General features: G+C 38.5%; 3 protein-coding genes across 3 annotated transcripts; 2 read left to right on the top strand and 1 right to left on the bottom strand.

The window, feature by feature from the left end:
• Window positions 1-1,020: 1,020 nt before the first annotated feature.
• On the top strand, window positions 1,021-1,874 carry LOC101294114 (auxin-induced protein 10A5-like). Its single transcript, XM_004307886.1, has one exon. The coding sequence runs from the start codon at window positions 1,302-1,304 to the stop codon at window positions 1,668-1,670; it is 369 nt and encodes a 122-aa protein (XP_004307934.1). The 5' UTR covers window positions 1,021-1,301; the 3' UTR covers window positions 1,671-1,874.
• Window positions 1,875-3,005: 1,131 nt separating this feature from the next.
• On the bottom strand, window positions 3,006-7,341 carry LOC101304726 (CDPK-related kinase 4-like). The gene is made up of 11 exons (XM_004309055.1): window positions 6,814-7,341; window positions 6,076-6,206; window positions 5,884-5,925; window positions 5,682-5,790; window positions 5,455-5,533; window positions 4,861-5,157; window positions 4,609-4,718; window positions 4,253-4,357; window positions 4,026-4,088; window positions 3,476-3,643; window positions 3,006-3,389 (listed from the first exon to the last, which is right to left on the bottom strand). Exons 1-11 carry the CDS (start codon window positions 7,339-7,341, stop codon window positions 3,252-3,254), a joined length of 1,770 nt encoding a protein of 589 aa, XP_004309103.1. The 3' UTR covers window positions 3,006-3,251.
• A 1,940-nt stretch (window positions 7,342-9,281) lies between these two features.
• LOC101292639 lies at window positions 9,282-10,754 on the top strand. Its single transcript, XM_004307882.1, has 2 exons — window positions 9,282-9,946; window positions 10,243-10,754. The coding sequence occupies exons 1-2, from the start codon at window positions 9,739-9,741 to the stop codon at window positions 10,509-10,511; spliced, it is 477 nt and encodes a 158-aa protein (XP_004307930.1). The 5' UTR covers window positions 9,282-9,738; the 3' UTR covers window positions 10,512-10,754.
• Window positions 10,755-11,194: the final 440 nt, after the last annotated feature.

The raw sequence follows: 11,194 nt of genomic DNA, 5'->3' as shown, positions 1-11,194 counted from the left end.
TATATATATATATATACAGATTTTCTCATGTGCGGATGTCCGTATTTATTCTTACGGTGCGGATTGGATTTCCACTTTACACTAACTTTTCAATCGAATTTTCACATCTCTACCGTCTAGTCTTTAGATACTAATGTATAGATCATCTCTGTAAAATTTCAGCCAATTTGGTTATCATTAAGGCACTCAAACTTGATTAAACCAATGAATGAACATAATTTTGTCGAACTTGAACCGATCCTGTTTATAACAGAAAAATACAGTTTTAAGTGTCTTAATGATAACTAAATTGGCTGAAATTTTACAAAGATAATCTATACATTAGTATTTAAATACTAGACGGTAGAGATGTGAAAATTTAATTAAAAAGTGAGTGTAAAATGAAAATATGTATCGTAAAAATAAATATGAACGTTCGCAGCTGAGAAGCTCTGTGTATATATATATATATAAACACTCCTATTTTCTAAAATTTAATACATAGAACAATTACAACGAGACATAATCAAAGGGTCGCGGAAAAGTTGAGTGATTCAAATGCCCTATGGTGTTATCTAGTGGCCATTTGTTCTTTACCTTTGAAAGGTGACTTGCACATGACACCTCATTGTCGGTCACAATCTCTAAAACTCAGGGGGACCCTCTTTCGCTGACGTTGCGAGGCGTGTGCCACTAGTGTCCACGTGGCTTAGCTGCTTTCCTCAAACACCCAATTTAATTTATTTTTCTTTTATAATAAACGCGGATCCCCTCATTTTAATAATTACCTTGATTAGCGTCCTAATACAACCCTAAATCCAACGTTATAAAATCGTAACCCATGATCTTTGGTAATTAATAATTATCCAGCTGTGAAGAATTATCCGATTTCGCGTAAACTCTATCTCCTATTGATAGACGGCAAGGGCTGTTTCGTCTAGAAACAAATAGTTTACCTTATTGTGTAAGGTAAGCAAAACCCTAGAGCCAACCTCCCTCACCCAACCACTATATAAATATCCTACGCCTCTGCCTCTCAAATCTCTCACTCAATCTCTTCTTCTTCACCATATATGTGGGTTGTTCTTGGTCATAGTTTATCATGAGCAATATTCCCAAGTCCCTCACCGACTCTGCCCTAACCATCTTCAAGCTCGCAATCTCTGCCTCCGATCCTTGGCCTTTTTCTGTCTTCTTATAACAGATCCCACAAGCCTAGTTTCCTTTAGTTTTAGGCGAAAACAAACAAACAAACCCTAGTTTCTTTTCGGGGTTTCAACAAGATTGTCAAGACGAGGGCTGTTTCATACTTTCTAGCGAAAATGGGCCTCCTCGGCAGCGGCGGCGGTGACAAAGTTCACCACCACCACCAGAGCCAGCTGAGCTTTCAGTTTCTGAAGAAAGAAGCGACGGACATCCCAAAAGGGTGTATGGCGGTGATGGTGGGCGAGGAGCAGAAGAGGTTTGTGATCCCGGTGGCTCACATCAACCACCCGCTGTTCTATCACCTTCTCAAGGAAGCGGAGAAGGAGTACGGTTTCGACCACGACGGTCCGATCACCATCCCTTGTCACGTAGAGGAGTTCCTCGCCGTGGAGGGGGAGATCTGCAAGGAGAAGTCGGCAGTCAACGATGAGGAGCACCACCACCATCACCACCATCACCATGTGTGGTGTTTCAAGGCTATGTGACGTCATATTTGTAAATACTATGTCCTGCGGTTCTCTTTTATATAATTCTTCAGGACGATAATTCGTTTATAGTTTCGACGATGATGATGAAAAAGAAGATGATCATTGTAGTAGGCCGGGTTTTGATTTTGGTTTTTAATGTTTGAAGATTTATTCATCAATAAAAGAAAGGTTCTTGATTTTGCTTTGCCTTTTAATTTCGTCATTGTTCTTTTTCTTTCTAATATTCTTGATGTGAAAACCATAATAAAAGTATGCGACACCCCTTTCTTAACAATGTGGGAATCTTGCAAGAGGGTAAAGGGTTTATGTGGTGCATATATGGCATCAAAGATAAGAGTATAAGATTGTTGTATATGGTTGAATTAGCTAATGCAAACCGTGATGGTTACCTGAAAATATGTGATAGAGTGTTGGTTTTGAATTTTAATAGATCAGGTTTTTCTTATTAATTTGTTTAATTTTGATTGTGAAAGGTAGCCTAGAACCATGATTAATCTTCTGTGGTGTCTAATCATTCTTATCTTAACGGATACGTCAACAAAATCAAAACTCCAATCAAGCTTTAGGGGAAATTAACTTTATCAAAACTAAGCTTAAGAGGAAATTAAACTAGGAAGAGTTACGTAGTAATCAAGCTTTGTGTTCATTTTTAAGTCATCATGACTTGAGGTCAAAGTAGTATCGAATTCAATCTCAGTTGTAATTGTTATGGTTTTGCTTTCGTATACCTACGTAGTTTCTGAAGAATCAAATATGCGAACAAGTAAAAACTGAACGAGTCCATTTTGGGGCAATGGAATAACGTGGTCTTATTTCAAACAGGTTCGAATGGCTGAAGCCGCTCTCTTATATTATAAACGAGGTCAACTGAAACCGCAAGCAACTAGCATGTTTGTATTTGCAGGTGTTATTGTCAAAGCCTTAGTAAGCAAGCTTTTCATGATATGAAAGTGGCTCCATCTATACCAGCAGCAATTGGTAATAGTTTATCAAACTTGATTTTGGATACACAAAACCAGGTCAGCTCTAATCATCTTCAAAAGACAACGCACCCTTATTCAGTGCTTTATCTTTGATCAATGAAATCGAATAATCAAACTCAACGAGTTGACATCACAATGTTTATAAAATCCATGTTATAAGTTGCGAGAACAACTTTAATACACGACGTATACTTTCACATACATACATACATACATGAAGATGGTCAGAATTAGAAAAAATAATATAAAAACATAATAGTCAAACATATGAATTGTTATAAACGGTTAAGATTACGTCGTGTAAATACACATCGTGTATACAAAAAGTTCTAATAAATTGCTTCCACAAGGTAAATTCTATGATCTAACCTTTTTTTTTTGCCTCAAAGGATTTCAACAGTATACACATTATCTTTTACAAAGATGTTAAGGGTCTTGAACAATTCTTTTACATACAATCACTCAAATTAATGAAATAGACCCCTATTACTTCAATCTCAACATCTAAAGACACACTCAACTTTCACATTACTCTCAAAGGGATAAAGTTCTGAAAAAAAAATTTAGTGAAAAAATTCTATATCCCCGATTTACTTTATCTGTGTCTAGTATTGGAAGTACGTATTATCACACCATGCAAAAATTTGGTGTATCCAAGGAAGCTAAGTTTCCGATCCGAAGTTCTGATCCAGTCTTTGAGTAAAGGGTAAGATGTAGGACCCAGATTCATTTCCTGCATAGTGTTTGAAATGTCATTGATTTTGCAAGTTTGACATTAGAACCAATGCAAGTCTTGTTATGCAAAAGAGATGTGCGTACCTGTGCCAACTCCTCAACAGAGATGACCCGGTTTCCTTCCCTTTCAAAACACTCAAATGCCGTACTTGCAATCTTCTCCCACCCTTCAAGAGCTTCTAGCTGATATGTACTTACTGCAGCAACGCAGAACTCTTCAAAGTCCAATTTCTTGTGCGAAAGTGGCTCCATCTTTAAGCAAAAACACAAGAAATTATGAGAACATGCCATCATGCAAAAGCCACAACAAATGAAACACATTAGTTTCTTTCTCAATTCTATTAGATCCTGCAATAGCGGTGTGTCTGCCAATAGACAAGCCAGCAATGGAACATCCAAAGAGAGATTTCATGATGAGATATCATTGGGAACCCTTGTACAAATAAGATGTTTCCTTTACTCTTTCATAGTTTCTTTAAACATAACCTTCATTGAAACAGACTGCCCTCCCCTGTTTGACTTATACCCCCATATATTCAGCGGTGTGCAGTTTAATATGAAATATACTATACATGAAAGTGAAATGGGATATGTGCATTAACAAGATCAAAGTGAAATGAAATGTATGACATACCACATTTATGATGTCATGAACCCTTGACTCCTTCATGGCATCAGTTGCATTTTTCATGAGAGCCTGCACAGTAATTTACCATAAGCTGAAAAGTCATAAAAAGAGGATGAAGATAAACAGTACTATAGTATGTTGAATATAAGTGAACGACACAAGATACTAAGAAAAAGAGCTAACACATGCCCAAAAGAGGGACCGTTAAAGAGAATGCAATAACAGTGACTTACCGTTCTGAAATTATCAAGGGACACGTATCCATGTTTGGGTTCCAAGAGCGCAAACTGAGCCCTAAGATAGTAGAGCTCATCTTCTGTTATAGCCTTGGAAAGAGCCTGTAAAAACAAGAAGGTGCTTAAAAAGGACACCAGCCGAAATCACAAACACACACCCACAAAAACGCAAACACAGAGACATTTCCCAAAAGGTGGATCATAGATGCCTTGCACCACTCAACAGTGTGTGACTTCCAATAAACCAGGCTTAGCTCAATTTTTTCTGTTTAATTTTAACCTTTTTTTTGTTTAAACTTTCCTGCATGATTGGGGAAACTTGGAAAGCACATCGTATTGTGAATGTATGTTACCTTTATTGCGGCACGCCTGAAAGGTGTGGCACGAACATACGACTTAACCAACTTGTAGATTAATAAATCTAAAGGCACAGCTCGTCTTTCATCCCGTAGCCATGGGTGAGCTGTGAAGACAGCAGATAGATAAAATAAATAAATAACCATACATAAATGCAACTAGCAGGAAAAACTGTGTGGTATCATAATCAATGAGGAACTAGTAGAGAGTGTATAAACTATTTTTGAATGTAAAAAAGACTGACTTACTCAAAGCTTGAGCAGCAGTCATTCTTTTTCTGTGATCCTTGTTCAGAAGCCTCTTGACAAAATCTTTGGCTTCTGGGGACACTGTGGGCCAAGGTGTATCATCAAAATTAGGATCAGCTCTTAGCACCGAGCGGAAGATTCCTGATTCAGTACGTGCCCAGAAAGGTCTACTTCCACATAGCAAAATATATGTTATTACACCTATGCTCCACATATCTGCTTCAACACTGTAGGATCTATGTAGCACTTCAGGTGCAACATAGTATGCACTGCCAACAATATCATTGAGGCGCTGATCTGCACAAGTAGAACTAAATGTTCTGTAAAAAGTGAAAATGATTTCTAGGAAGGCCATTTTAACTTTTCAAACAATAAGGCCAACATGTCAGGAAAAAGACTAGCTCCTAAACAATTAAAGGATGCAAAGTTGCAAACAGAACTATAGATGATGCAGAAGAGCTCCAAAGGGGTAGGGGGGGGGGGGGGGGGGGGGGTTTGGGAACACAACAACAAGAGCAACAATTATGTACACAAGAAGCTAGTACAAAAAACGTCAAAGATTATGTATATAAAAATACCATGTGGAAGCATTACCAGGCCTAATGAAATCAGAGAGACCAAAATCAATAACCCTCATCGGAGAATCCTCTTCTTTAGTGGCAAAAAGGAAATTCTGCCAAGCAGTCAAATGAAGAAAGTCATTGGTAATAGGTTGGGATGAGAACCAAAGATGCAAAACAAACATGCAGACAGAACTTGCAATCCTATTCCATCCAAATGCAAGAAAGAAGTGGAAGTGGAAACTCTGAATGTTGTTGTACCTCTGGCTTTAGATCACGATGCACCACACCTTGAAGATGACAATAGGCAACAACACTTAAAATTTGCACAACAATAACTTTAGCATCATCTTCAGTGTATCTTCCACCCCTGCCAAAAGGAGTGTTTGAGAATAAATCAAACCGAAATCATAAATCTGAAAGATCTTAACTAGAAGTTTCAATATAAAGAATATCATTCTACCTGGACAAAATTTTATCTAGTAGTTCTCCACCTTCACACAACCTGAAAGTGAGAGAGATGAGAGAAATTCGTATCAAATTTCAAAACAGGTTCATCTGCCAACAAATATGTTCATTCATCTCCATTCTAAGACTAGGCTCTCACACACACACACACACACATGAACAAGAGTAAAAGCAAAACTATACGTACTCCATTACTATGTAGACATTATTGGCATCCTCAAATGCGTCGTAAAACTTGACCAGATTCTTATGTCCAGATAATGCTTTCAGTATTTTCACCTCCCTACGGACATCTTCAATAGCTATTGCTGTTGTCATCTGCGAATAATCACTTAATCAGTAACCAATACAATGTCAAACTAAAACTTATATGATGACAAAATAAATGCATTCAGAAGTAAAGAATTGTGCCTCCCTATAGACAACAAAGATAATCATAACACAATACAGATTGGAACAATGAGGACGTAACACTAAATATGTGATCCATAACCTAGGGAGCTACAACAACACCATAACAGCACATTGACAAATAAACTTAATGGACCTAAAACTCCTTCGGGAAATGTCTCACAGTCAGATGAAGACAGACTGTAAACAATTCCCAGCTAAACAATCTACCTACATTCAATCTCTCCAGTTAGCTGCAGAGAATGCACAATATTGACAACACCTAAACTCTTCTCTCTCACTCAATAATGTACCAACAAAATCACCAAGTCACCTCCAGTAATCTACACTTTCTGGTCTTTACAAATCGAAAACACAACCGTGCTCTCGAAAACTAATCAGACATTTAAACACTAATTCCTTCACTAACTTCAAGTACTTACAAGCTCATATATCAACATCAACTAAGCACATACCAATTCAAACTAAGCTACCGAAAAGTCGAAAAACACATGAATCACATCATAAGCCAAACCTTTGCTTTGGAAATGATCTTGACAGCCACAGACTGACCCTTAAGCTCTCCCTTCTTTCCCTTCGCCGAGCACGTATGACCAAAATGCCCTCGCCCTACCTCCTTCACCAGCTCAAATTTCGCCCCAAAGTTCTTCGCATACCCAAAGCTCTTATCCAGCCCTCTCTCTCCTCCTCCCTCCTCCACCTCCGCCGCCGCCTGATTATTCTCCTCCGGTATCGGCCTCGCCTCCCTCAGCCGCCGAAACGCCGCCATGATCGGCTTCGCCGGAGACGGAGGCGGAAGCGGCCACCGGAACTTCCTCCCTGGAGTCCTCGCCGGCGACGGCGCGACTCCGGCCGGGAGCGGGCTCGGGAACGGAGAGGCGGTGAATGAGTGTGACGGAGTGTTCCGCACATCGCCGGCGACGGGGCTAGGGGCCACCGGCGCCTGTTTTGACGGCGGGACGGGGACGGCGGTGGAGGTGGAGGAGTCGTGGTTGTTGTTGGCCACCGAGACGGCGGCGCTTTTGCTGCAGCAATGCCCCATCGGCGGAGGATTCGGATTTGGACGGCGGTCAAAGTAGGAGCATCGGACGGTGAAGACTTAGTGAGGCGCGAAGAGAGAGAGAGAGAGAGTGAGAAATGGTGGAGAGAAAAGAGAGAGAAGGAGAAGAGAATGTGTTGAAATGTATTTATTTTATTTTTTGGGGTTTTTAAATAAAAGTTTGGGAGTTACTATTTTACATGTAATGTGACGCTTAATGAGGACAGCTAACTGTGGTTGAATGGTTTGATGGGGGTCGTTGATTTTAATCATATGGGGCTTGTTTAGGTCTCGCTAGGTCTCCAAGGACATTTGATTTTGATATTGGGATAACATTTAGGCGAATAGATGATATGATTCTTTTGAATCGATTGAAACGGCATTGTGGTTTTGAAGCTGTTGATTTGAAGATTTTGGTTGATGTTCTTTGAACGTGTTATTGTATCATTCTCAACGCACGTTTACTGTTCGTATGGCATGCAATTGCACTAATGAAATTATTACCAATTCTATTATCAACCCAACAAAATATAGGTTGATAACAATATTCGATAGAAATAAATCAACATGTATGATTATATCTCAAGCATAAGTCGAACGACTTACATTACGACTTGCAAACATTGAAGAATCAATACATGATGACTAAGTAATTTTACTTCTTTTAATCCCTTACTTCTCACTCGGTGAAGAGATGAGGATAGGAGACCTTTTCAAATTGCACGTTACTAAATACATGTCTACGTAAAATAGTATGACTTTAGCAATAGAATTAGACTAATTAGTACTAGTTAGATGTTGAAAACTTTGCTTCTTTCGTTTACAAAAACCACATGTTTACGTAACTATATTGGGAAATTAACTATTGTTTCTCAAACACATTATGAAAACTCTCACGCATTATAAAAAGTTGACATGCTTTAATTTTGAAATGATGAAAATGTCCAAATGCGAGTCTCATTCTCAACCTACATTTTTGGAAAAGGGATTCTCACACCACAATTTCACCATAATATAACATTGCCAAATCCTTAGGCTATCACATTCTTTGTAGAATGATTATGTATCAAATTCTTTTTAAGACACTTTTTTTCAATCTTCTTTTGGTTCACCATATGGATAATAAAACATAGGTGACATCATATTCACATCACTAATCTTTAATGGATAATCATTTTTGAAATTAGTAAGAAATAATATAAGACGACATCGAAATAATGTTTTATCCATATTAAATTTACATGAAATGGCCATTGATCATGTTTTTTTAGCTTGTTGGCGGTTAAAATAAACATTATTGATGGTCTCGACTCTCGTCTATGATCATATATAGATTAAATACTCGTGTTTACCAAAATGTGGGTGCTTATTAAGAATTTAAACAATGGGAATGAGAATTAATCAAAATTGGATGCAAAGCGCGTTTTTAGAAGAATATTACCACAGAGACCAATTTGTACTCACAAACATATTCTGTTGTTTCAACTTCGAGATCTTCACTTGGTTTCTAAAACCTTCTCTTGAATACAACGCTGCTGATTTTGTTTAAACCCTAATCAACAATCAACAACTAATTAAGTAATCAAGTACAAAACCAATAAACTAATTAGTTCACTAAAGTCACATCTCCATAGGTCATGGTGAACTAAATTTGAGAGATTGTAAACACAGAGATGGAAATACTGGCCAACACACAAATTCCAAGTTCAGTGCAAAAAAAAAAAAAAACCTCCTTCGAGCGAAAAAGCACTGAACAAGATTATCAATTAAAGTTCTGAATGAGTATACACCAATTGTAACAAGACACACTATTACTAATGCAATATCAATCTGCAAGTAAGAAGATCTCAAACACAGTGAGTTAGGAAGAATAGCATGATTGTAATTCAACTCAGAGGCAATATCACAAAAGCCTTTTCTATATATATGTTCCCAAAACTCCCTTTAGCAAGAGTCTGAATGCATTTTATAGGCGCCTCACGAAATGCATTCTCATCACCTTGAATTCTGCCCATGAAGTTATCAATCAGTAGCTAGACTTGAGCAGATCAATTTCTAAAAATGCACTGATCGAGCTATCACAATAATCCTAGTGAGCAGCTTTCCAAACAAAGCCTTGTGAATTTAATCCATAGTCAATCTGGAAAAGCTTTCAATATAGAAAGGAAGATCATATAACAAAGTCTGTCCTTGAATACTTACCTTAATTTGAAGAGCAGCTTCTGTCTTGTTCCTGATTTTGAGCCTTGTTCCTCGCAATCCCACAATTTTGATCTTATTTTAGCTTATTTTTAACGTTTTATATAACATAGAAGCGAATTGAAGGCGAGCCCAAACCTAAAAGAAGCCCCAAATCCTCCCCACCGGAACTGAAACCCACATCGATCCTCACCACCGGAAATGAACCAACCGAAGAGGCTGAACCCCACATCCTTACCATCGGATTTGGACCCCTCATCCCCCGCCAAGAAGTTGAAGACTAACGGCTCCGACCAAGAAAACGGCTCCGACCTAGAAGCCTCCTTAGCCGAACTAGGTTGGACTCCCGACGATCTATTACTCAAGCCAGAAGAACAGGCCGAAAAGTTTTGGACGGCCTATTATGCGAGTATGCTCTTGATTTTATTTCTTTACTTTTCATATTGGTAATTTTTTTTGACCTACAGCTCATCGAATTATCTGCAACTTGTTTACGCCTCTGTGTTTGTGTTTTCTACGAGGAATCAATACGATTGTGCTTTATTTGTTTGCAGCATTGCATTTGAATCAATGAATGAATTGAAGAACAGAAAATAGTAAAAAGAATATGATATTGATCAAGTTTGCTCATTTCGTTATTATGATTTTTCTGTATCTCTCATTCAATACCCTTTTTTAACCTGTTTTTTTTCTCTGGTTGCAAAGAGAGAGATCCTAGTCGCAGTGAAGCCTTTAGAGAAGTGGAACTTCCAGAATCTTTACCTGAGGGATGTGCATGGGGTTCTTATGTCCCTGGGAGTGGAAAAAAACAATTTGTTTATGTGATATGTTGCTATAACTGTGGCGCGCGTGGTGCTCATTTGACTGATGACTGCCCAGATAAGGATACTGAAGAGGCTAAGGAGTTCAGGAGGGAAAATTTCACCCTCAGAGTCCCGTCTTCTGGTCATGAGACAAAGCCCGAGAACAAGTAATGTATTGTGTATGAGTCGTGTTTTAACTGTCTACTCTACTTATTTCCCTCTATGAATATTATGTATAACTTTAGCAATCCTATGATCTACCCAAGTCAATCTTCTGGATATTGGGAACTTAGTTACACTATTGTGCTTGTGAACTATGGTTGTTTAACTCGTGAGAGTATTCTGGCTCCATCTAATGTAATGTGTTGTGGCATGCGTTGTATTACCTTGTTTAGTGAACTATCTTTCTGATCGACTCTTGGTGGAGTGTTTGAAATTGCTATATTTTCTGTAGCAAACTGTCCCAACTGTCCCAGGTCTGGTAAAATACGTAATAGTGGCAAGGGCTGGCTTTGTATTCATCAAAGACAAAATTGGCAGAAGAAGCTTCTCAATATGAAGGTTTTCAAGCTTTGGGGAATCGATATCCAAATTGAACATTGGATGGCTAGCAAAACCGATACACCTTGTTATCAAGGTCTTTAGTTCAGGCGCACAGACACATGATGACTACGGTCAATCACAGATCCAAGCACTCCATCTATAATCAACTCTTCAAGCACCGGGCAGGAACAAACAAGCTTGTTCCAATCGTCCTCCTCTATACGTGTAAATGCTACATGTAGAGACTTCAGACTTGGGAAACAACACCCTGATACAGGAGGCTCAAAAGAAAGACGAGAACTAAGCTTTTG

Source organism: Fragaria vesca, linkage group LG7 (assembly GCF_000184155.1).
Source record: "Fragaria vesca subsp. vesca linkage group LG7, FraVesHawaii_1.0, whole genome shotgun sequence".
NCBI lineage: Eukaryota > Viridiplantae > Streptophyta > Magnoliopsida > Rosales > Rosaceae > Fragaria > Fragaria vesca.
This window is presented reverse-complemented; position numbering and strand designations above follow the sequence as displayed.